The sequence below is a fragment of the Pinus tabuliformis genome, chromosome 6 (genome assembly GCF_031772625.1).
Source record: "Pinus tabuliformis cultivar Carrire ecotype Pingquan chromosome 6, CPIR1, whole genome shotgun sequence".
In the NCBI taxonomy this organism is placed as follows: Eukaryota; Viridiplantae; Streptophyta; class Pinopsida; order Pinales; family Pinaceae; genus Pinus; species Pinus tabuliformis.
The window spans coordinates 1,578,808,924-1,578,836,685 of record NC_142292.1 but is presented as its reverse complement, the minus strand read 5'-3'; the positions used below and the strand labels follow the sequence as shown (position 1 = coordinate 1,578,836,685).

The 27,762-nt window shown below is 38.8% G+C and overlaps 1 protein-coding gene across 5 annotated transcripts in view; it reads left to right on the top strand.

The window, feature by feature from the left end:
• Window positions 1-12,555: 12,555 nt before the first annotated feature.
• Window positions 12,556-27,762, top strand: part of LOC149264838 (uncharacterized) — a 398,689-nt gene continuing 383,482 nt past the window's right edge. The window contains exons 1-2 of one of the 5 annotated variants that reach the window (XM_089428907.1): window positions 12,556-12,785; window positions 13,392-13,455. In XM_089428907.1, coding sequence (XP_089285033.1) covers window positions 13,393-13,455 — 63 coding nt within the window. In that variant the 5' untranslated portion in view covers window positions 12,556-12,785; window position 13,392. The remainder of the gene's footprint in view (window positions 12,786-13,391; window positions 13,456-27,762) is intronic. The other 4 variants (XM_089428898.1, XM_089428922.1, XM_089428888.1 and 1 more) reach the window with 4 other exon arrangements.

The window sequence follows — 27,762 nt, the reverse complement described above, 5'->3', positions numbered from 1 at the left end:
GCTATGGGTTCATTTCCTGCACTTGAACAATTATATGGCATGGTGCATAGAGAGACAAAGACAGGGCAGATAGAAGTCTACTCAAGTAGGATTGGTCACTGTATATGTTTTTTCAATATATTGGAAGGCCAAGTTTAATTGAATTTTTCAATATCTCTCCCTCTCTCTCTTTTGTACTTGAATCCCTGCAATCTATTCAGGATGCCCAATAAATGAAAAATGTTTTTGCATTACTCTCACAAATAGGTGATGCTAAATTTTAATGCCATTTTTGGGTATAAAGGGGATGTTTCTTTAAATGGTAACTTCTGCATTTGTTAAAAATTTGACATTGTAGGTTTCTTCTACCAATAATAGACAAAATCAATCAAATTAACTGTGAAACTAGTTTTTTGGAAAATTTCAATTTTTTTTTTGGCAAAATCAGAATGTATTTTGTTACGTGCATGAAATATTCACACCCCCACAATACCAGAGCAATGCAGAACACTTTAGCTCAATTGCAGGTTGCTTACTAGGCTCCCACATTCTCATTGTCACGTGGGTGGCAAGTTTCCATATTCTCGCCATGGTTGGGAGGGTTTGTACACTGAACACTTTTGATAGATAAATCACTAATGAAGTTCTAGTGTAATTCCATGCTAGAATATTCACAACCCTTCCATGGGTAAGAGGTTACCCAACCTGCATTGGGTGCAAGTCCAACTGTGCCCAAAGCCCCAAGCTTCTTGGAAACAACTCATTATCGATGAGAATACCCAAGCTAGACTTGGTTGCAAGCCCAAACTTGTGAGGTAAGTACAATAATTTTATTCTAAAGGTAAAAAACCCATAAGAAATATTAGCGTATCTTTGCACCTCTGGGTGCAAATGCTAGTTATATACACCTCTAGCATATATAAACGTCATTAGCTAGAACACAAATCTAATAATCTAATAGGGCATCATCATCGTCATCACATCTAACAAAACATAAACATTGTAATCTAACATCATCACCACACACATCCTCAAATTAATATACATCTCATGTCAAATAATTGTTATCACATACACATCTATCTGCAAGCATATTAAATGAACATATCTAACATAACCTAACAATATACACATCAACACCAACATATAAACTAAGTACATAAACATGAACAAAACAAATGCAATATATATATATATCAAGTCAAATAATTGCAGTCAAATATCTAATACAATAGACGTAGTAGTGCTAGTTTGTTCTGCAGCAAAAGATGATGGATGATCAACTACTGCCTCAATGTTTGTCGAACTCTGAGGTGGAGGAGGAGGTGGTTGGTCTGCTCTGTCAGGAGAAACATAAGGCACATCCTCTAGCTCTGGCATCTGATCATCAGGCGACTAAGGAGGAAATGTACTACCAGAAGGATCATTGACACCCTGACCATGATCTGATGGGGTAGTACTACCAGAAGCATCATGATCACCACCCTCATTATCATGATCATGATCACCACCCTCATCATCATGATAACCACCCTCATCTGACATATCTTCCAATGCATGCCTTGCATCCCTCATTGTTGTTAGTAGCCTACTAGCTCCAATGATATGACACATAAGAGACATCATCTCAAATGGACAGTCCCTGTAGAGATCCACTAACCTAAGATCTTTGTTGATTTCTCGAGTCCTCACAAGTTGGGCTCCCTCCTCAACCAAAACTTTGGCCAATCTGCCGCAATAGTCCATATGAAATCTCAGACCAGCCCTACGGGCCCGAACACCCACACCCCACCATATTGGGCCTCGCCCATCTCCTCATTTCCTCCATCTAGTGGGGGAGGAGGCATGTTCCCATGGAATGTATCGATGTCTACAAAATATATAATACACAACAATAATTAGACAAATTCATTAAATAATTTAATAAAACAAGTTAAAGAACGTGCTAGAATAATTTTTATTATAATTAATTAATACAATAAAATGAAACTAGATTAATTTAAAGGAAACACGAATATTACCTCTATCATCTGGATGCTCATCCGGTGTGAAGAGGATGTTGGGACACTATCTCCAATCAATCCCCACGTACATAAACAATAATAAGAAAAACACATGGTCAAACTCAATGGCTAGTAACGCTAGTGCCTGGGTGGAAATCTTGGCCAGATACTCCGGCAAGCCCCTCTTGGGCATCATCTCTCCCCACATATGCATTTGGACCTTAGTCATCGGCATAGGAGGGTGATAGTCAAATGTAGGTCTAGTCTCTAGAAACCTCTCAAAAAATAAACAAAAAATCTCTGAAGCGAAAGGGAAGCTCGCCCTCCCATGTATCGTCGAATGACATCTATCTAAAGCCATACAAAACTACCTCAAAAAAATGGTAGACCATGTGATACATCGCAGTGCCTGAATCAAAGAATCGACATAATAAAAAAGAGGGCAACTAATGCACTTCCCATCACTACTAAAGTGTGAAATGGTGGTGACTAATAATGAGAGGCACCTAACCTCCTGTGAAACAAAAGAAGAAATATGTAACTGTCCACCACACACCTGAAAATTAGTTGGACGGACTACATGAGACCCATCAAATCTCTGAGAGTAGGCAAGTTGACTCTTTGCTGAAACTCCATGGAGGACATAAGGGAACTGGGGAAAATCCTCCCCTCTCCTAGATAGGTCAATGATAAAGTATATGTCCTCGTCAGAGGATCTATACCACACTTTAGGACTGACATGGAAACCCTGCTCCTGGACACTCCATCGACGAATCAGATGCGCCAAGAAGATAAAGTGTGTTCAGGGATGTAGCCTCCTCATAGTACTTGAAGAGGCCTACATTCCTTAAGAGTGCTTGGATTGTTGCACTAATAGGGAGAGGGTATAAATCCCTCTCCCTCTCTTTGGCCTCCCATGGTCAAACCATATTGTATTGGTCTTCCATTTTCTCTTGCTCCTGCTGCTACTCCCTTTGTTGACATATCTACTACATGATTGACATATAAAATACATCAACCTCATACATAAAATGCAAGCTTTTTTATTAAATGAAAAAATGTATTTATAAATATGGAAACATAACTTTCAATTAAAAAAAAACCCGATGCGCCCAAAACAATAATGCATCGTCTCTGGTGCGCTATCAAACACAACCACACCGACATTGGTGTGCACATACGTATGACTCACCACTGTTGGTTCACATATTTAAATTTTCATCGTGGTGCGTCTCACTTATGCACTAGTGTGCACATATAACTTTGTCACACCGAAACAGAAAGTTCAGGTTATTGAACGCACCAAGCTATATTTTTAATATTATTTTACAATTCGTTGGGTAAATACAAATGCCCCAAGCATAACTTAAAAATGTACGCATCGACATACAATTTATAGCTTTCCCTGTGCGTTTTCATATACAACATGCACCGCAACAATAGCGTTGTGTTATGTTCATGCACTAGACTGCAATGCACCTTGTAAATTCATAGGGTGCACCACCGTTATCGATACGAGCTGAACATATCGAGCGCACCACGAAGGAATAATTTTTTTTTTAACAATGGATTTTTTAAGTTAATTTGCAATTCTAATCTACTAAAATTTTAAATTAGAGAGAAACATAGACATTACCTGGACATTTGCTCGTCGGGGAGGCATTGTTGACACATAATTGACAAAAACAAATTTCACCACCATTTGAGAAAATTGGAAATCCACACACTAAGCATGGTATAAAAAGATGGTGAGCAAGAGAAGCACCGACATCAAGGCGATTGCATGAGCCAAGAGTGGCACAGGTGCTTCAGAGCTCTCCATCACTGTAGATGGTAAAAATGAAATTTACGTTTGGGAGGTTTTTTTAATTTATTTAACCCTCCTCCAGTGCATTAATATAACCGCACCGTTGCGTGAGGTATCCAAGAGCACCACTTGTATTATTATTATTTAAAAACCTATAAAAATTCTTTTGTTAAGACACCCTAGGGCGTTCTAATACAGGTACCACACGTTCAAAAAAAATAATAATAAAATAAAAAATAAAACCACCTAGTTCTCTTTAGAAGACGCCCCGAGGCGTTTTAATGCATTAACAACACGAGTTCTTTGTTGGAATATAACACCACATTTTTATTTATCTATCTATATATATATATATATATATATATATATATATATATATATATATATATATATATATATATATATATATATATATATATATATATATATATATATATATATGGGACTGCTGCTGCGGGTGTATATAGCACCGAAAATATGTAAAAGTTAACCTTTTTTCCGATGTTATCAATTGTTCAGGCACCGATACGTTTTGTTATCTAGCACATCGTGTTTTTTAATTTTATAAAAATAAATATTCCACGATGCACCATGTTCTATTCGACACAGATACTTGTGTGGATAGTAAAGTGCCAATGCACTTGTATATTGTAGACACACAGTAAAAAAAACATCTACTGAAACATCCGCCCACCCACCAACGCTAGTGATCTTCGCTACAAATGGATTTTTGGGCTATTTTAATAGGGGCTTCCGCAAAAACCTTTGCTAAAAGGTATTTTCCTTGTAGTGTAAAGAATGTTGGTTTCCATCTATGTTGAAATGAATAGTGTCGTTTAAATATGCTCTACATTTGGGTTACAATCTATTGGTGCTTCTTCCTTTTTAACACTCTTCATTGTTATTTTTATTCTAGATAATGTGATAATACATATTAAGCTTCGTTCATAAACAAATAGAAATATGTATGATAAATGCATCTTAATACACTTTAAGATATGTGAACTCTATCACTGTTAATTGTGCATCAAACAACTTTACATCTTGGAATGAATTAACAAATTAGTTTGTTGTCCTTTATTGCATAGCAACTTTGAAGCATTCTAGGGTTGTTTATGACATAACTCTAATCATTGAATACATGTGTCATTGAGTGAAATGGTTTACTTTGCAAGCATTTGATATCAATCCATATAAGAGATCCTAATACAAGTAGGTATTAAAAAACCAACATTGTTGATGTGCTCGAGCATTTTAAAAAATGTAGTTAAGATAATGGTAAACAATGTCATAAGCAAAAAGGTTTATGTTATTAGATCCTCTTGAATGTAGTGGCATATCCTAATATGGTTCTTGGATCCTTGTAGGATTTGGTCAGGAACAATTGTCAAACCAAAGCCCAGGAGGGAGGACGAGACCATGATGAAAAAATGAGACATATCTCACATTGAAACCTGGTATAAATGCAAATAAAATCCTTAAAGTGGCCCTAATAGACACTATAAGGCCTTTATATCAAGTTCAACCTACCACCCAAAGTTGACTCTTAATAGTAAACATTTACTTTGATTTATGCATGTTTTGTATTTCTACATGCTAATGAGAACCCTAATCTTTACAAATTCTCAATCATTAAATTTTGATAAGTGAGTTGCACTTACACCCAACTCACACTCATTAAATTTTGAGAAGCAAGTTGTACTTACACCGAGCTCACACTCATGCTTAAATTTTTAAAAGTGAGTTGCACTTACACCGAGCTCACACTCATGCTTAAATTTTTAAAAGTGAGTTGCACTTACACCAAGCTCACACTCATGTTGCATATAACGTTTGAAAATATTGGGCCTTAGTTCACTAGTGAGATTGACAAAGTGTTAAGTCATTTATTGGATTCCATTCACTATACTCTGCCCCATAGATGAAATAATTGTAAGTGGCAATTAATAAGGGAGGGTTCCAAAAAAATTAAATCAACAATACTCTGGAGATGCTATAATCAAGAAAACTGGCCAATCTTAACACACCTCTAGTGTTAAACAAAATAATTGAGATTATTTCAAAATAATCACTATCGCCATACTAGGTGCTAATGGCAGGCAACCTTTATATCTAGGCATCCCCTTTGGTGCTAATGTCCCCCCTACCCTAGGAGAAGGGGGGAGAGTGCTCTCCTTGGCTTGGTAAGTGGGTGGAACGCTAGGTGGTAATCAAGTAATGAAGAGAATAAAGAGGTGGAAAGGTAATAAAGTAATCAAAGTCAATAATCTAATCAAATGATGAAATTAGGCCGAGGTGGTTCCGCTAGAGAAAGCTAAAGCTTTGGTTCGTAAATTCCCTCCTTCTTACTTAACATATCTATAAAGTATATGAAGGGTTATAGGTGGTTGAAGAATAAGGCCTTGGTACTTCCAAGCTTGGTGTCTGCTGGCTGGCCCACTTAATACTTAATCTATGGCATTCCAGTGAGGCAATGTACGGTTTGGGCTTCTCTTCACAAAAGGGGAAAATCACTACTAGTTTTCGCTCCGTTATTCCCCTATCTCAGTTTGCACCCTTAAATAATCATAGTAGGGGGTTGCTACCTAAAGAAATAAGGAGAAACGAACTAAAAAAACCAAACTATATAAACTAATAAGCTGCTTTACATAGATAAGTAAGCAAGCAATCCCTAAAAACGAAATAATTGAGTGAGTGAGAGATCAAGTGCTTCAAATCTCGTTTTAAGGCTCTCCAAGCTCTCTATAATTCAGGCGACTCCTTATAATATAAGGCGAATCATCTTATATAGAGAGGAGAGGATCCGGGCAGTCTATTATGCATAAATCACTCCATGTTGAGTATTATCTTCGTCTGTGCGTGGGAGAGGGGTTTTCAAGTGGTATAAAATGTTGGGAAATTATTTCAAAATAATCATTTCATCGTATAAAGATTAATTTGATTAATTGGAGATTATTTTATTTATAATTTGCCCTATCCATATCATGTGAGTTTTAAAGATAACGCTAAGCTCAAGTCTTAGGAAACTTTGATGGAATACATACCCATAAAACTAGGCATCCAAGATACACTGAATCTAAACCTTGGGGTATAGTCCCATGGGATGTGTTTCCTAAATCATTTCAAATAAAATATTTTGGGAAATATGTAAACATAATCAACACAACTTTTACACCCATGCATGTGATAACATTGAGAAAAACACGAAACATAAGCATCACATCTTTTTCCGGAGAGGGCATTAAGTTTGTCTGTGATGATGCTGTACCCAACATAGAAAGTGGAAACTTAAAGGTTCACTACCATATTCCTACTTATTGCACTTTGCATTGTAGTGAATGGCACAATGGTGTTAGGCACAATACTTGGAATTTCAGTGAAGCTAATCACCAATGGTTTAGAAAGCGGGGTAGACACAAGTTGAGCAATTGAAGGAGCTAATTCTTGTTTTCCCTTCATTACTTCTACATCCTTAGCCACAATATGCCCCATAGGACCAATTCCAACAATGGAAACCAAATCAACATTAAACAACTTGGCAAGTCGCTTTGCATATAATGTTGCAACTACACTTTTGCGCCCTTATGATGCAAGATGGATTGAAGAGGCCCCAAGGGCTACAACAAAGGTTGGTGTCAATGGCAGAACAACTTCAAAAGAAGGTGACAAGGATGGTGGTGCTGAAGTTGTTAGGAATGGGGAAGGCGGCATTGAAGGTGGTGGGGATGCAATGGTTGTAGCACTGTTGGACGCCTTCAATTTAGATTTTGAGATCTATTCCCAGTTTTCTACTGGCAGGGTAATGGAAAACCCAACACAATGCTACCTTCTTCAACCGTGATGGCTACCAGAAACCATTAGAGAATGTTTCATCATTCCCTCTCTCAGGAGGGACTTTCGCTACTCCTGTAGCCTCTGTTAAAATTTAAAAATGAAAATTCATTTGTGTTTTTTAATGTAATTTATTTTTGGAGAAAACTAACTAATATTTTTGTTTTAAAAATAATATTCAAAATAAAGTAATTTTTTAAAGTTAAAAATTAAATTCATAATTAAAAATGATTTACAAATAAAACAAATATATTAAAAAACCAACACACTATAAAGTAAAATTCAAACTTCCAAGTAACAATTTTTTTTTGCATAATTGTGCCAAAGGTGCTCTACAATTGGGTATGGGGTAGATCTCAAGCGTAAACATTTAACATGTAATGTTTGACATTTATTAATTTGATTATTTTTATTTTTTTTTTTCTAAATATGACTAAATCTATTAATGAAACAAAAAATAATAATACATGGAGGCACCGTCCTCTGTAGAGCCTATCTTAGATTTTACCATGTTTAAACCAACAGTAATTGAAAATGACTGCCCTCAAAGGGGAAACCAGTCCAGAATTCGAGGATTGAGCTGCCCACGCAGGGAACCAACCTTTAATAACATTGTAATAGAGTTTTTTGACCAAAATAACAAAATTGATATTAATTTATAAAAACGGTATGGTTAATAAATAAAAATATATCAAATAGGATTAGAAATCAACATCTAATTATATACCAAGCCTATGAGCCAAATACCATGGTAAATAAAAGAGATATGATAAATAAATAAACAAGAGGTATGGTAAATAAATAAAACTTCTTTTTATATTTACTCCATAAACCTCTTTATACTTATGAACACTCATAAATGAGGTTTTATTTAGGTGAAGTCTATGGGTCAAATACCATGGACCAAATTGTTATTAATACCATGCAAAAAAAACATTATTAACCCTATTATTATTATTATTATTATTAAATCTAATATTCATATTAATATGTTATAATACTAATATTAATAAATTTAATAACTTTGGATTAATACAATATTAAAGTTGTTATATATATATATATATATATATATATATATATATATATATATATCATGATACATATTAACTCTAGATATATATATGGGAGGGAAGAACAAAGACATAGAGTGATAGAGGTGGAGAGATAGGGAGAGTGACAAGGGAGAAATGGAGATAAATTGAAGGAGAAGGGAGAGGAGGAATGAAGAGAGAGAGGGGGAGAAGAGGTAGACAGGTAGAGAAGGGTAAGAGAGGGAGAGGGAGATATACAGATGGAGGGGGGAGAGAGAAAAGGAGAGAGGGAGGGAGATAGTGAGAGGATTGGAGGGCATAAAGAGGGAGAGAGAGGCAGGGGAAGAGAGAGGGAGGTAGAAGAGAAAATGAGAGAGAGGACTTGAGAGAGAGGAGGAGAGAGGGAGGGATAGAGAGATGGAGTTGGAGGGGGATAGAGGGAGGGAAGAACATAAACATAGAGAGTGAGAAGTGGAGAGAGAGAGAGGGAGTGACAAGGGAGAGGGAGTGACAAGGGAGAGATGGAGGGAGAGAGTGTATGTTTAGGGGTGAGATAAAGAGACAAAGAAGGAAAGATGGAGAGAAGGGGGGGAAGGAGAGAGGAGGAGAGTGATGGGGGGAGAGAGAGGATTGGAGGGCAAAGAGAGAGAGAGAGAGATGGGGGAAGAGAGAGGGAGGTAGGAGAGAAAGGGAGAGAGAGAGAGACGGGGGAAGAGAGAGGGAGGTAGGAGAGAAAGGGAGAGAGAGGAGGAGAAGGGAAAGATAATGAGATGGAGTTGGAGGGGGGGGAGAGGGAGGGAAGAAGAAAGACATAGAGAGTGAGAAGTGGAGAGAGAGAGGGAGTGACAAGGGAGAGATGGAGAGAGTGTGTGTATGTTTGGGTGTGAGATAAAGAGACAAAGAAGGAGAGATGGAGAGAATGGGGGAGAGAAGGAGAGAGGGAGGGATATAGTAACAGAGTTGGAGGGTGAAGAGAGAGAGAGAGAGAGAGAGAGAGAGAGAGAGAGAGAGGATGTGAGAGAGTGGAGAGAGGGAGGGAAAGAGAGATGGAGTTGGAGGGGGAGAGAGAGGGAGGTAAGAAGAAAGAAATAGAGAGAGAAAGGTGGAGAGAGAGAGAGAGGGAGTGATAAGGAAGAGGGAGAGAGGACAACAGGAGGGAAGAGAGATAGAAGCAGGGGAGAGGAAGAGAAGGGGAAGATAGAGAGGGAGAGGAGGAGGGAGGGACGGATAGATAGATAGATTGGAGAAAGAGAGTGTATGTTTTGGGGGTGATGTAGAGAGACAAAGAGAGATAGAGATATAGATGGAAGGTGAAGACAAGGAAGAAGAGAGAGATGGAGAGAAGGAGGGAGGGATAGAGAAATTGATAGATATGGAATGAGAGAGCGTGTGTGTTTGGGGTTGTGAGATAGAGAGACAAAGAAGGAGAGATGGAGGGAGATATAGATATATATGGAGGGGGGAGAGAGGGAAGAAGATTTCTTGCACTATATGCATTGATTTCAGTGTAGATAGTGATTTCTAATCCTATTTGATTGCTTGCACTAGATGCATTGATTTTAGTGTAGATGTTGATTTCTAATAATATTTGATTGCTTGCACTAGATGCATTGATTTCAATGTAGATGATTTCTAATCCTATTTGATTGTTTGCACTAAATGCATTGATTTCAGTGTAGATGGTGATTTCTAATCCTATTTGATTGCTTGCACTAGATGCATTGATTTCAATGTAGATGTTGGTTTCTAATCCTATTTTCTTACTTGCACTAGATGCATTGATTTGAGTGTAGATGTTGATTTCTAATCCTATTTGATTGCTTGCATTAGATGCATTGATTTCAGTGTAAATGTTGTTTTCTAATCTTATTTGATTGCTTGCATTAGATGCATTGATTTCAGTGTAGATGTTGATTTCTGATTTGATGTAATTGGATATATGATGGTACATTAATTTTAAAGTGATTGGATTAACATTATGCATTGATTTCAATGTAAGCAAAAAAAATATTGACAATGTACATTGATTTTTGTGTTATAGTAATTCAACCTATTAATATTGGAGAGCAAGAGAGACAATGTATGATGTTTACTACAACAACTCGAGCTAAAGATTTAAATGGTTTACGATTTCAATTGTCCTTTTCATATAATCGATATGAAAAGATGACAAAAGTAACAAGGGTGACAATAAGAATAGTAGAAGAAAATAGTTTGAGATTAATCACAATGAAGACTATTTGTAATTGACTACATTCTTATTATTCACATTTTCTATCATTCAACACTATTACATTGTCACTTTGCATTCAAAATTTTTATTTCATCATTTTTCATCATTAAAGTTATTAACAATATTTATCATCTCATATAATCGATATGAAAAGATGACAAAAGTAACAAGGGTGACAATAATAATAGTGGAAGACAATAGTTTGAGATTAATCACAATGAAGACTATTTGTAATTGACTACATTCTTATATCTGTATCCAAGCTTCTGTGATCCATAATGAATTAAACAAAGTCTTTCGGTAGAAATCACATGAGAGAATTTTATGGCCGACGTGTTTCGAACCAACAAGTGTGGTTCATCATCAGGACCAGATGGTTCATCTACATTCTTATTATTCACATTTTCTATCATTCAACATTATTACATTGTTACTTTGCATCCAAAATTTTTATTTCATCATTTTTCATCATTAAAGTTATTAACAATATTTGTCATCTTAGCAAAGCAAACCGAGGTAACTAAGCAAATTTAAAATTAAAATGACCAGAGTAATCTCAGACATATTTAACATGTTTAAAATGATTATATTAATATTATATGTATTTACATATTATTGATAAAATTAATCCTATCTTCGATAGATTTTTCTTGGCCGCACACGACTGAAACCAACCTAGATCCATCTTAAATCCGAATCTATCAAGCACCGAGAGGGATCAAATATCTCGAGGTGCAAATATTTCCTCAAGTTTTGCACTAAAAAAAGAGGTTGGTGATGGTAAAACAACTTCAAAAGAAGGTGACAAGGATGGTGGCACTGAAGTTGTTAGGGATGGGGAAGGTGACATTGAAAGTGGTGGAGATGCAATGGTTGTAACATTGTTGGATGCCTTCAATTTGGCCTCTGAGACCTCTTCCTAGTTTTCTATTAGCAAGGTAATGACAAACCCAACACAACGCTAATTTCTTCAACCATGATAGCTACAAGAATAACCATTAGAGAATATTTCATCATTCCCTCTCTCAGCAAGGACTTTCGCCCTGTAACTTATGTTAAAATTTAAAAATGAAGATTCATTTGTATTTTTCAATGTAATTTATTTTTAGAAAAAACTAACTAATATTTTTATTTTAAAAGTAATATCCTATATATATTTTAAAGTTAAAAATTAAATTTATAATTAATAATAATATACAAACCCAACAAATATATTAAAAGACCAACCCACTATAAAGTAAAATTCTAACTTCGAGGTAACATTTTTTTTCATAATAATACAAATTTAATTGAGGTAACATTTTTTTTCTCATAATAATACAAATTTAATTGAGGTAACATTTTTTTTCTCATAATAATACAAATTAAATTAAATGATTAATATTAATATTGATAGTCATCACAACCGTATGTATCATAACTTATTTATTAATAATTTAATCATTATAATATGATGAATTTGTAATACAGTACATAACATTTTGGAAGGAAAATACCTTGTGAAAACATTTGATTTCATCCATTTATACATTGGGAGAAAAATATTCTTAAATTTAAATTTATCCATACTAGAAATTCTGGAACCTGAGCCAAAATAAATTTTAGTTAAACAAAGTATTTTAACTTGAATTTAACCCCAAAAACACAAAATAAAACTATTAAAATTGATGATATCAACCTGGAATGACAAAACTGACGGACACCTCGAACCATGATACAAGCTTTGACGCAAACCCATGGACTTGATTTTATAGAGGACTCTGACCAATGACAAATGAATATATATATGCCGCTTCGAGTTTCAGCGGGATCAATTCTCTCCACGCTCAGGGCCCATTGTAGCCTCAAATTTTCAGCAACAGCAACAGCTACAAATCATCATACCATTTCAATCTTAGGTGCAGTTCAGTACTACCCATTTCCTGTTTTCGTCTTTGATGTAATTGACATATATCTGTGGTGAGGAATATAAATTAAGGGTCCAAACTCGCGACCAATGCTTGACAACTGCTTATCTTTCGAAGAATGAATTACCTTGCGAATTTTGTGTCCGCATGATGCCTTCTACTGTGAATTTTCTTTTATTATCCGTTGTTTGTGCTCCCGTGTGCTTTGATTTTCTTTTAATATTACAAGTGAAACAAATAGCAAAAATGACCACCTGGTTAGATTGCACCATAAACCCCACCTCGCCAATCAATGAATCCGTTGTTTGTGCTCCCGTGTGCTTTGATTTTCTTTTAATATTGAAACAAATAGCAAAAATGACCACCTGGTTAGATTGCACCATAAACCCCACCTCGTCAATCAATGAAAACCCTAGAAGGATTTTATCCAAACACATTTCCACCAAGGTGCAACTCTATCTTTTTTTGGATTTATGCTTCTCACAGCGAAATGAATTGTTTGTCCCCTTCAATGTGTGTGTTTGCTTCAAATAATTATCACGTTCTTCTTCCCGTCTGAGATGTTAAGACTGAGATATCCTAAAATGTTGCGTGTAGGATGGCATCCTCTTCATCCGCGACAGAATTGGAAGAGTTCTCTTCAATTCTTTCGAAATCAAAGGTAAGTTTATCCTTCATTTTTCAGTAAAGTGACATTGTTTTATGAAGACCATGTAGGTCTGCAGTCTAATTTTTGGAGTCTCTACTTAGTTCTTTGTGGTACATACTGCTGAGGATGCCACGGCTTAAATCGAAAAGGACTACACAAGTGCAATAGTGGTTCTTTATCTCTCCAAGCTATAGCTGAGCGGGCTATACCACCGAGGAAGTTATTAGTGGGTCAGGACCACTACCGGTAAAGTCCTGGGTGGGAAGGACGAAATAGCCCCGCTCTGTGTAGTTAGGATTTTGGTATGAACCTGTGTGTCTGCTGATTTTGGAATGCTGAAACCAGTGCCAGAATACACCTTTTGGACTTAATTATTAGACACACGGTCCTCTATGGCTCTGGGGTTTGTGACTCCAACTTGCTTCGGGTCCATTGGGTTCAGACGGAGAGAGTGCAGTCCCATGAGCTATTATTTAGAATTCAGTGCAAGCGGATGATCCCCCAGTTCATCATCTAGGTGGAGTTTGTGGTGCATCCTTTGTCCCTGGAGGCCATTTTCATACTGGCCTCTTTCGTTCATAGAGTATAGACTAGCAGATTTGGCTTTGGTGAGGGCTCGTTTCTTTCTTCTATCTTGCTCTTTATTCCTCTAACTCCCTTGCCTCTAGTCCTTGTTTGGATGGGTTTGATTCTCATTTTTGGAGGCCTCTAGTGTACTTTGGTTAGTGGCTAACTCTCCTAACTGCTTTCCCATTCGGGTATTCTCTAGATGTGTTGGACCATCTCTTGTTTTTAAGTGGGACTTGGATATGATTAGTAATGAGTACATTTATAGATAGTGTATTCATGTCACTTGGACTCCTCCTTTGGATGGCCTCGGCCCTAAGATGACTTTCCACCATGAGCACATGCTGTAGCTAAGAGATGGACTTATTGTTGGACCCATATATATGTGTAGGCACTAGATGCATGTCCCCAAGATCTCCTTGGTCAATTCAAGTGGGGTTGCATTAGCGCCAGGTTGAAACTAATGCATGTTTTGTTTCACATTTGCATGGGCCTTTCTCCTCTCACTAAGGACAATAGAAGACCCTTGGAATTGCATGGGAGTTGCAAGTTGTGGGAGACACTTGGAGGTTTTCTAGAAGCACATCTCACTATGAGGTTTTAATTGGGTATTCTTGACATGCATTTGAGGTAGGGTTACATGGATTGCATTATCCTTCGTTGCACCATTATCCATCATTAAGCATAAGGTCTAGTGTAATGTTCCACTTTTGTATCTTTTTTTGTAGGTTGAATATAGTGCCCAAGTCCAAGTGGATGGAGGATATGATCAAGAAGCAAACCGTAAAGGATGAACACCCTATCTAATAGGAGCTCTAGAGCATGACATGTGGCAAGCAAAGGGTTGATGAAAATAAAGGGTTGAATGCCCTCTTCAAGGAGGTTGCTAGGACAAGTTGAAAATGAAAGGGGGTGAGAAATGACCCTAATGGAGGAGCTTCCACACACTTGGAGGTATCTTTCACCTTTTTGGCGACATTATAACAATATTTGAGGTGTATTCCACATATTTGGAGGCATGTTTCCCCTTTGAGGAGAACTTTCCAGGGTTTAGGAGTTATGACATGTTAGTGAATCCATTTTCAGTTTCACATATTTGTTGGTGCATTACACTTTTTGAGGCATTTTGGGGTTAAGGACACATTGCTTGATGCCTTTTCTGTATATTTGGAGCAAAGATCTTTGCATGAGGAGATGCCATGTGGCATTGTTGACATGGTCAAACCCTCAAATGAATAATAAATGCAAGCTTTAAAAGGATCTTGTGAAATAGAAAGGCAACAAATGGCATTGTGGACCTATTTTATTCACTCCAATAGCAAAAGGGAGTGCTCCATTTAGGGAGGATCGTTGGGCCTTCTAAAAAAGCAATATTATTTTATGAATTAGGGTTTGATTTGGAAGATATAAATAGAGGAGATTGCTGATTTGCTAAAGGTATAGTTGGACATAAGGGAAATCCCCTCCAAGCTTAGTTGAAGATATTTTGGGAGGAAGAATTTAAGGGGCATTTCAATGTGAGGTTTTCATCTTTCTTTTGTATTTCTTGGGTTTATCTAAATGTTGGAAATTACTTGTACACATCTGTTGGTGTAATCTTTGGAGAAGGACAAGTTTGCTCTAATAAGAAGATATTAGGATTTTTGTTGTTGTAATTTTCTAGTTAGGGTTATTCACTTTATTTTTTGGGGCTTGCCCAAGCTATTGATGAAGTTTAAATGTGATACATATAGGTCTTCTAGATCTTGTGGTGAAATTACACATGAAGAATGATGTGTTGTTCGTTTTTTGTTCTATAAAGAAGGCTTCCTATTTTATCTACTTCATTATTGGTTTCGCATATGATTGTCCTTTCATTATTGATGGTTGCATGTTATTGCTTTGTGATTTTTCAATGTGGTTGGTTAGAGCATGCTTATAACAACCTAATTATGTCTCCTTCTATACTCTTCGAACCCTCTTGATTGTTGATACTAATTCCATCACCTGATTTGATAGGCAATGGGCTTGGCAATCCTTCATCCCTTAAATTCTAAAGAATGTCTTAATTCGTTCTTTTTTAGGGCTTACCCCCTTGTGCCAGAAAATAATTGGTCTAATCTGAGGGGAAGAGTTGCTATGGTGATAATGACAACTTTATTAAGTGCCTCTAGGCTTGCACTTCATCCCAGGACTTGAATATCTGAGTGCAGGTCTGGTGGGTGTTATCTTTGCGAGTTTGCATTAAAATGGTGAAAGCTCCAATCCATGCCGCACAATCCAAGTGGCACTTGGGTAGGTCACCCAATGTCACCTCAACAAGCTACCTTGCCTCTTTAGGTTGACTCTCCTTTGGCTTCGAGGGGGCTCACACTAGGGTTTAGACAATATGAAGCAAGGTGATATCACAAATAACCCCAGGGATTGAAATGTTTCTTTTGAAATAGGAAAAGGAATGAGGGTGATGGTAGGATACAAAGACCAGTGCCAATATTCAAGGAAAATAGGTGGACCGCTATCACAACCCCATCTTTGTCAATTCTTCCTTTAGGATTGGATGGGTGAGAAGTTGGGGGCGAAACTATCCCAGTCAAGCCAATCTAGACTCTAGGCTAACCTATAGGGAATTCAACCCCACTAGGATGTCAATTGAAGTTAGAGAAGGAAGGGTTTTGCTAAATTTAGAAGTGCACTAAATTTGGCAGAACCCTCATGTGGAGCTAAGGCGCAGTCTAATTTCTTTAGTCAAAATTAGTAAATTGAACTCGACATGCATGGATAAATGATCTCACTTTGACTTTAGTTCAGTGTGGTAGTTTGACTCGAGTTTAAGAGGCATGTTCACTTGAGTTCAAGATGTCAGTTAGACTTGAATTCAGTGAGGCTGTTTGACTTGGGTTTAAGGAGCTAGTTCGCTTGAGTTAAAGTGTAGTTTGATTCTATATAGAAAAGGGCACAAACTTAGTGAGACATATGATTATGCACTAGCGAGAATTTGTTTGTTTTGAGCTCGGGAAAGTAGTTCCAAATCTGTGCGTGAGGTCAGGGAGACCCAGAGCGCATCACTTGAGGAAGCTGAGATAACTTGCGCAAGGAGGCAGTTTGGCCTATATAGTTGGTATAGCTACATGAGAGAGAGGCCGAGTTGGTCTAGGGTGTGCAAGATATTGTGTTGAGGAATAGAGAGTTGGAAGGGAATTTTCCTAGTGCTTTGTAATTAATTACTGAGATTTTTTTGAGCAGATCATTAAAAACACACAAATTAGTAGGTTTTCTCCGGTTGGGGTTTCCTGGGTATTTCTAGTGTTTTGTTAATTGTGTGCTTGTGTTTTCATGAGTTTATTTTTTGCTGCATTTTCGTTAGAATACATGGTATATTTGATTAGTGAATTTCGCAGTTCAATTTCTAGTTCATGCATCGTAGAATTCTATTCAAATTATCTGCTGGGTATTAAAAAACTAACATGGTATTAGAGCTACGGACTGATTGAAGACAAGATAACAGTATATTCTTTCCTTAGAAGTGAGTGACAATTGCAGTGTAGGGTGCATAGTTTCCACAAGAGCACAATTTTTTCCCGTGAAATCAAGTGCACGAGTGTTTTCTCTAGTAGGCTTGCGGAACGGTGTTTTTGAGCAGTTCGAGTTAAAACAAGGCATATGTGGGTCCGAGATTTGAGGACCGCCTTGATGGGCCTCAAATTCATGTTCTTGGAAGGAGATGATTGGTATAGTATTTGAGGAGTAGGGAGTTTGGGAATTTGTGGAGAGTCCACTAGCGGTTCCAGCAGATCCTAACTAGCTGGCCCATCATAACAAGAAGGGCGCAAAGGGCATAAGAATAATCCTTGAAGGAGTCAAGGATCACATCATACCTCACCTTTCCAAAAATAAGACAACTCAAGTCATGTGGACAAATATCTTAGGGTTGACTTGTACCAAGGTACAAGTGAGGCTAGGAAGCTGGTACTCCAAGATAAGCTCAGAAACATCAAGATGACTAAGTCTGAGTCTGTGATTTCCTACCTAACCAGAGTCACCCAGGTGAAGCACGAGTTAGCCGGGGTTGGAGAGGCAGTCTTGGACAAAGACCTTGTCAGTTTTACACTATTGGGATTTCCCAAGTCATGGGAAAACTTCATTGATGCAGCGAGTGACATAAACGCTGCCAGATTGGGAACGACTATGGAGTGATTGTGTGCAAGAGGAGATCCGGAAGCAAGCTAAATCTGGGTCTCATGTGAAGATTGAGGAAGAAAAAAACTTTGCCCTAGCTAGCAAAGGGGGCAAGGCCAGGAGCAAGAAAAATGCAGGAGTCGAGTCTAGTTCAGGAGGCAAGAAGAAGAAAGATCTTAGCAAATTGAAGTGCTTATCTTGTCATTAGTATGGGCACTATTCCACCAAGTGTCCAAAAAGGAAGAAGTGGTCCAAGAAGGATTGGGTGGCAACATCAGCAGAGCTGGAAGAGTTCACTTCTTTGTTTAAGGAGTTTTCGCTCATAGCTTGCATGGCAAGCTTAGTGGCCAACAACGTATGGTATATTGATAGTGGAGCATCCTTTCATATGGCCGAGAACAAGGTTTATTTCAGCTAGTTAAAAGAGAAGGATATGCAGTTTCATATAGAGATGGGAGATGATGGCAGATACCTAGTGCAGGGTGTGGGTAAAATCAAGTTTGAGAGGGAGTCCAGAAAACCTCTATAGCTTAGAGATGTCATCTATGTCCCAGAGTTGAAGAAAAACCCGGTTTCATTCTCAGCCTTGGAGAGAAAAGTGTATGAGCTTATCTTCAACAGAGGGAAAGCCTTTATCAAGCATCTCAACTCTGGAGTAGTTAAGCAGATTGGAATTAGGGTGAGGAACCTCTATAGGCTACAGTTTGAGACAAAAGCGACCTTGAGTAACAAAGAGATTAGTGTGCATGAATGTGATCGTGGGGAGCTTTGACATAGGCGTATGGGTCACATTGTGGAGCGCTAAAGATTTTGAGGGAGATTGCCATGGTACAATGTAGATCAACATGACATGTGCAAGGGATGCACACTTGTTAAGTATGCCAAGACATCCTTTTCCAACAGAGACAACAGGGCCAAGAGCATCTTGGAGTTGGTACACTCGGATGTATGCGACCATTTTCCTTTCCATCCCTGAAGGGATACAAATATTATGCCACCTTTATTGTTGACCACTCGAGAAAGACATGGATGTTCTTCATGAAGAAGAAAGATCAGATCTTCTCAAAGTTCGTGGACTTCAAAGTCTTGGTGGAGAACTAAAATGGTAGGAGGCTCAAGGTGTTGAGATCAGACAATGGTGGGGAGTACGTCTCCAATGCTTTCAGGGATTTCTGTGCCAAGGAGGGCATCGGGAGAGAGCTCACTGCACCTCATAATCCTTAGCAGAATGGGGTGGTTGAGCACAAGAACCAGAGCATTGTTGGAGTGGCTAGAGCTATGTTGCATGACTAGGGGCTACCTATGTTTCTTTGGGCAGAGGCATGCAACAACGCTGTTTTTTGTAGAACAAGAGTCCACACAGGGTGCTAGGCAGAGTTACACCAGAGGAGGCTTTCACAGAGAAGACGCCTAATGTGTGTGACCTTCGGATCTTTGGCAACTCGGGAAGAGGAGCAACATGCTTCTGAGAAGGAGGCTTAACTATCTCCTCAAACTTCACCACAACCAGTGGTTGGACAGGTCGAGCAACATGCTGATGAGGAGAAAGTGCAGGAATCAAGAGGGGAGAGCAGGGTGAGTGGAGCCCACTTAGGCAGTGGCTCCCAGCGCAGGGAGAGGTCGAGTCAAGTGGGAAAACTATTTTATTAGGGAGGCTCAGGAGAGAGTTGGAGCTCCCAAAACCACATTCAGATAGAGTAAACAACCACAAAGATATACGGGGTACATGGCACTTATGACTAGGGCGATAGACTCAAAGCCTTCTTGTTACAAGTGGGCAACCTCTCAGTAGGTTTGGTGTGATGTTATGGTGGAAGAGTACTATTCCATCATATAGAACGATGTCTGGGAGATAGTGCAAGACCAGTCGGAAAATTAGTCCTCGAATCATGTTCAGTGTACAAGATTAAGCATGCAACTGATAGGAGTGTGGGGAAGTGTACGACTAGATCTGTGGCCAAAGGGTTCTCACAGGTCGAAGGGATAGACTATGATGAGATGTTCGCACTAGTGGCCTGGTATTCATCCATTACGACTATTCTGGCGGTTGCAGCACAGATGGGATGGACATCCACTAGATGGACGTGAAAATTGCCTTCCTTAACAAAGTTGTTGAGGAAGAGATTTATGTTGAACAACTTGAGGGATTTGAGACTTTCAGCAGAGATTCACATATATGCAGAATGAAGAGAGCTCTTTATGGGCTTAAGTAGGCATTGAGGGCATGGCATGTCCGAATAGACACCTACCTTCTCAGATTGAGCTTTACCAAGAGTGAAGCTGACCCCAACCTGTACTACATTGTGGTTGAGGGCCAACCTCACATTCTTGTGTTGTATGTTGATGATTTGATATTGATAGGGGACGATGAACTCATCCATGACTGCAAGAAATATCTTGTAGTGGTGTTTGAGATGAAGGATATAGGGCTTATGCACTATTTCCTTCGGCTGGTAAGTATGGCGGGTGATGGACAAATTTTCTTGGGACAGGGAAGATACACGTAGGAGATTCTTAAGAGGTTCCACATGCAGGATTGCAGGCCCATGATCATGCCTCTAGTCACAAACTGGAGGAGGGTAAGATGTTACCAGAGGTGAGTAAGTGGATGCCACTCTATACAGGATGTTGAGAATTCAATAGGGCAATGAATATGTTAAAACTCTTAACTGGATAACTGTTTGTGTTACCTTTTACTTATTAGCTTTGTTTGTTATTATTCCAATGTGCAATACATCAAACAACTACCAAAACAGTAAGAATAGTGACACAATATATAGGCTGCAAGGCAGGGCCAAAGCCCCTCCTCATGAGGGGAAAACCCGTAATCTCTTCTTTATCTTTCAGTTCTTTCAATTGACGAATACCATGACCTAAACTCAGACAAATACCCTCCAAGATCAAGTCTACCACGACCTCCAACTGCAATATCTTCGACCTCCCAGTAGATTTGAAATTTTGCTTCTGAACAATTGCTGCTACTCCTCTAGGAGACTTCGATCTCCCTCTAATAGCCTTCCTCTTGACTTCGTTTGCCTTCACTTGAGTCCTAGGGCTAGTAGGATGCCCTAGGAGACCTTCACTTGCCTTCCCTTCTCTTTTCCTTCAAAATCAAACCCTAGAAGATCCAACACAGAAAACCCTAACTTCGATCTTCCTAGAAGAATAGGTAAGGCCCAGAAACTTCGACTTCTTTGACTTCCTCTTCTTCACACTTCCTTCTTGACTTCTTCTTCTTTTGCTTCTTTGCATAAGAGATAAGTGAGTGAGTGATCCAAATGGAGGACGAGTTCCTCTTATAGATAGGCTTCTTCAAGGTTGGACATGGCTCTTCATGTAGGTCGACTTGACAGCTCATTAGTTCAACTTGATCTTGGAGGTATTTTGACACTTTAAAGGCAAAATATTTTTTTCTTTACAATTTACAATGTGCCCATAGGGTCTTCAATATATGACAATGACTCTTATACCTAGGATAAACCTTAGAAGCACTCAATGGGTGCTTGACCTATAAAATAAAAGAACTTGAGCATGAAACCCATGCTCCAATAATAATAATAAGAATTTCTTTTTCACTTTGTGTTTACAAGAATACATTTCATACTTATGAAGACCGAACCTAGTTACACATTTTTCAACACTCCCTCTTAACTAGGGAGGTATTCATAAGAGGTACATGGTCATTCTCAATCTGAAGAGATCTCATAAGAAGAGTCGGATTGGTAACCCATCTGTCTAGCATCATATTAACCAACATTGTCACATAGCAAGGCCTTGACTAACAACTCTATCTCTCCACAAGATCAGAGCACAATGCTGGCGAGACCAATGATGTATAGACACCATCATCATTGTCTCCCAAGGTACATACCCCACCCGAGTGTTCACAGAGTATGACCTCCCATTGGACTATTCTTATCTTGGGTAGCTAATCCTCAAAGAATATCGGTCCACGACTACTCTTGTCTTGAATGCCCTACCACATTCTCAAAGAGTATTGAATGCTAGATGGTTACCCAATCCTCCATTCTTTCTTCCCAAGTGAAGACAAGAATGTAGTGTCTATCTCTCCCTCTCAATTAGGGAGGACAAATCCACCAAACCAAGCTTGTCCCTTAAGTATACAAGCTTCTTGTTCGGAAGTGATTTCGTCAATATGTCAGCTACCTGTTCATCAGTGGAGATATACCGTAGCTGCAACATGGCATTTTGTACTAGATCTCGACTATAGTTATACTTGTTGTTGATATGATTTGTATTTCCATGAAACACTGGATCCTCAGACAAACGAATACAATTGGTGCTATCACAAAGGATCACTATAGGGTTCATTAGTCCTTCAAACAAGTTGGATAACAACTTCCTTAACCATACTGCTTCCCTGCTTACTTCACATGTTGCAACACATTCAGCCTCAACACTACTCAAACCAACGATGTCTTGCTTTCTGCTCATCCATGAGACCATGGAGGATCCTAAACTGAAACATCCTTCCGTAGTGCTTCTTCCATCCTGTTCGTTGCCTCCCTAGTCAGAATCTGTATACCCAATCAATTGGATATTATTACTTCTATCATATTTCAGACAGTAGTTGATGGTTCCTTGCAGATATCTCAGAATATGCTTTGCTATTATCCAATGATCATGCTTCGGTTCCACTTGGAATTGACTGAGTACATTTACTGCAAAACATATGTCTAGTTGAGTATTCACCAAGTACATCAATGAGCCAACAAGTTGTCTATACCTGGAAGGATCCACAGGGCTTGATTCAGAACTCCTTAGTCTCTTCAAGTTTGTGATCATCGGAGTGGTCATAGGTTTACAGTCCATCATGTCGAACTTCTTTAGAATCTCGATCACATACTTTCCTTGACCCAAATAGATTTCATTCAGTCCTTGCCAGACTTCTAGTCCCAAATAGTAATGCATTAGCCCAAGATCCTTCATGTCAAATTCTGCTGCCAGTTGCTTCTTACATTCTTCAATTCAACCTTCAACACATGTCAAGAGAAGATCATCTACATACAGAATAATAATTACAGGTTCATTGTTTACAACCTTAATATAAAGGTTCGAGTCAGCAGAACTTTTTGTGAAGCCTATTTTATGTAGGTACGTATCCATTCTAGCATACCATGCCCTTGGTGCTTGCTTGAGTTCGTATAATTCTTTCTTCAATCTGCAAACATATGCCTTCCTATCTTTGACTTCAAATCCCAAGGGTTGTTCTATATAGACTTCTTCATCTATAGTGCCATTCAGAAACGCAGTCTTGACATCCATTTGGTGGATGTTCCATCCCATCGATGCTGCCAGAGAGACTAATGATCGAATCGTTGTATATCTTGCTGTTGGAGCAAATGTTTCTTCATAGTTGATGCCTTCAAGTTGAGAGAACCCTCTAGCCACAAATCTTGCTTTATACTTATCTATACTTCCATCAGCTGCATGCTTGATCTTATAGATCCACTTGGAAGTAACCACAGATTTGTCTTCGGGCCTAGGTACGATCTCCCAAACTCCATTCTTCATTATAGATTGATACTCTTCATTCATGGCATCCTTCCGTTCTTGATATTCAACAGCCTCGTCAAAGGTGGATGGTTTTGCTTCTATTAATTTTGTCATGTATGCAACATACCCATAATATTTCTTGGGTGTCTTACTTTCTCTAAATGATCCTTGTGCTGCCCCATGACCTTCTGCATCAATTTGTGTGGATTTCAACCAATTACGTCATTTCCTTGTTTTGGGAATGACCACGGGTTGAACAGGTTCACTTGGCCCTTCTTCTTCATGGTGTGATCCTTCTCCTTCCCTGTCAGTTTCCTCCTCAAATATTGGAAGTTCTTCATCATCAGAATCTATGGAAAGTTCTTTTGACTTCTTGAATGCTATACTCTCATCAAATATGACATCACGACTAACTTCAATGTGATGTCCATCTTTCATATAGATTCTATAGGCCTTTGATGAGTTACTATACCCAACAAATATTTCCTTCACACTGGAAGGATCCAACTTCTTTCTTTTGTCCTTTGGTATATGAATATACACAAGACACCCAAATATTTGAAGATGATCTACAGATGGCTTCTTCCCACTGAACACTTCTTCCAGAGTTTTGTTATCTAGAGATCTGTGAGGACATCGATTTTGAATGTAGACCGCTGTCTTGGTTGCCTCTCCCCACAGAAACTTAGGTAGATCTTGATCATGTAACATTGCTTTTACACTTTCTTCAATGGATATGTTCTTTCTTTCTGCGACTCCATTTTGTTCGGGATTGTATGGAACTATCAACTCCCTCTTAATCCCAGACTCCTTACAGAATGCTATAATCTCTTTGGATGTATATTCTCCTCCATTATCAGATCTCAGTATCTTGATTCTTCTTTCTGTAAGGTTCTCCACTTCAGCCTTGAATTCTTGAAATCTTGTAAATACTTCATCCTTGGTTTTCATTAAGTAAACCCAGGTCTTTCTTGAATGATCATCTATGAATGTGACATAGTATAGATGGCCTCCAAGTGATTTTGGAGTCATAGGGCCACACACATCAGAGTGAATGAGATCCAAGATTTCTTTCAACTGCGAAGCACTGCTTATAAATGTTCTCTTGGTATTTTTGTCCAATGCACATCCCTTGCAGACACTTTCATGATCTTCCTTTAGATTCAAGATTCTATCTACTATGGAATTTAAAGTTGAAAGAATTTTGAAATGTAAATGACCAAACCTTCGATGCCAAAGTTCACATGGACTAATCTCAGTGTGAACTAGGGCTTGGTTTACAGGATATATTAATATGTAAAGCCTTCCTTCTCGGATACCAATAAATTTAGCTTGATATATGCTTGAGTTCTTTCCCCAAACAACTACCTTTCCATCAATGAAGGCTACTCTATCTCCTTTATCTTCTAAACTTGAAATAGAAAGTAATTTTTTGTGCAAACCTGGAACAAATAGAATGTTGTTGAGGTGGATGTTGCTTCCATCCTTGAGTTTTATGGAAGTTGATCCAATGCCCTTCATCGGATAGCTTTTGTTGTCTCCAAGTTCCACAGAGTAAGTGGATTTTCCTTTTGATAAGGTCTTCAATTGGTTGGAGTGACCAATCATGTGCCTTGATGCACCACTATCAATTACCCATATGTCTTCATCTTGGAATGTACCAGAGAGAGCTGAAAAGAGACCTTCATACCTTTCATTTATTGATGCCTTCTTTGAAGAGAATAAGAGACTCCATGCTTCCTTGATACCTTTTTTGAGGTGGTTTGCAATCTTCTTGATGAACTTCTTCATTGTAGAGGAGATCTTCATGATGCCCTTAGAGAACCAAAGCTTTGATTCCATGTTGAGAATTCAATAGGGCATTGAATATGTTAATACTCTTAACTTGATAACTGTTTGTGTTACCTTTTATTTATTAGCTTTGTTCGTTATTATAACAATGTGCAATACATCAAACAACTACCAAAACAATAAGAACAATGACACAGTATATACACTGCAAGCTAGGGCCAAAACCCCTCCTCTTGAGGGGAATTTTGATTTCTGGTAGCATCGGATGTGCTCTAAGCCTCAAAATTTGCAGGGAGGCTTGGACACATGTATTCCACAATACCCATAAATTGTTTTGGGAAATTCCACCCGGAGATAAATTAAAATAATTAAAGGGTATTAAACTAACTATGGGTGAAACATCTAGAAGAAGATGGAGGTCGAGTCCAAATGATCTGAGCCATTGATTATAATCTAATCTGGGTTGTTGGTTCTCAACTGGAGGATTATAAGAAGGACATCGATGGGCACTTGGAGAGCACATCGAGTGTAGATCAGAAGATCGAATTTCTGAAGCATAGCAGTGGTCGAAAGATGAATTCGAAGTGATATTTTGCAGTGAGGGGCAAAGATAGTGTCTGGAGGGAAGTTTTTCCTGGGTCGAAGAGTACAAGGCAAAGAGGGTAGAACGACGTGCAGAGAGGCAGACGCTGGGCCACGCAGAGCTATCATAGTGGCAGTGTAGAGCCTGAAGGGAGATCGAATTCTTGCTGAGGAAATCGAGTTTCAGAAGTTGGGAGTCGAAGTGCGAGATCGGGGGGCTGAAAGTTGAAGTTTCCAGCCAGTAGAGGGTCAGAAGGAAGAGCAACAATCCCCAACAGAGGTGACGCAGAGATTGCATGGGGTTGACGCAGTTTTGCGTAGAGGCTAACGCAGAAGGGACGCAGAGGCTCACTTCCAGCGGATCAGAGCCGGATCTTCCAGTGACAGGGTGAGATCATCTCACTATTTCGTTTTGTCCAGTTTCTCTCTGTATCGGATAGCCAATTGAGCATATCGGATTGCCAGTTGAGCATCCAACCAATTGTACTCAGAATTACTATTGCATAATAATAAATCCCTCAGCTGCTACATCGGTTTTCCCACATTGGGTTTTTTCGGGGAATTTTGTCCAAAAACAATGGTGTAATGTGTTGTGTAATATGTATTTCTTTCTTGCTCAGTGTCTTGTTTCTGCTTATAATTTAATTGGTGAAGACTGTAGTGTATTAGTTTTGGTGTTTATTGTAGGAAACAGTGAATAATTTGTTCAGTAATTAACAAATAGAAGGAACTTAATTAGTTGCTGCAGTGGTGATTTGGGTTTCTCGAATTTTCACATGGTATTAGAGCTGCAGGTGAAGCAAGAGAGCAGAGCCGGAAGAGGCCAACGTGTGAAAATTTCTAAACAGAAATTCTATTACTGTAACAACTGATTTATTTTACCTACTTATTTTCCAATAAGTTATTTACGAAATCCCTTTAGTAAATATTAAAATAAATTCTACTGCAGATATCACACCATTATACAGAAACAAATACATGCACAAGAATCAAACACATCAACACAATTATTTTTGGACAATTGTCCCCGGAAAAACCCAATGTGGGAAAACCGGTGCAACAGAGGAGGGTTTTATTAATCAGCTTTCTTGAGTACAACTAGGGTGCCAAACTGGCTTACCCAACAGAGATAACCACATGGTAGTAATACCACAAAATCCTCTGGCGCTTCCCCTAGGCTCAGCGTTAGCCCAGCTAGCCTCTGCGCAGCTCCCAGACCCTCTGCGTCAGCACTCTGCCTCACTGCATCAACACTTGGCCTCTCTGCGTCACCCACGCAGGCCCTCCAGTCACTGCGCAATCTAGCTGCCTCTGCGTCTTTTTAATTGGCTTTGCGTCTGCCTCTCTAATCTCTGTGCTGGTCCTCAAGCACTATACCAGACCCTCTGCGTCAGCACTCTGCCTCACTGCGTCAGCACTTGGCCTCTCTGCGTCACCCACGCAGGCCCTCCAGTCACTGCGCAATCCAGCTGCCTCTGCGTCTTTCTAATTGGCTCTGCGTCTGCCTCTCTGATCTCTGTGCTGGTCCTCAAGCACTATCCCTGCCTCTCTGCTATGTACTCGCTGCCTCTCACTGCAATCTAGACCACTAGTTCGAATTTCTCAGCAAACCCTGCTCCAGAAATCGAACTGACTGGTCTCCCTCTTGGTGTATCTCCAACTGACCCTCAAGCCTCCTCTTATACTTTTCTTGTTGATGAATCAACG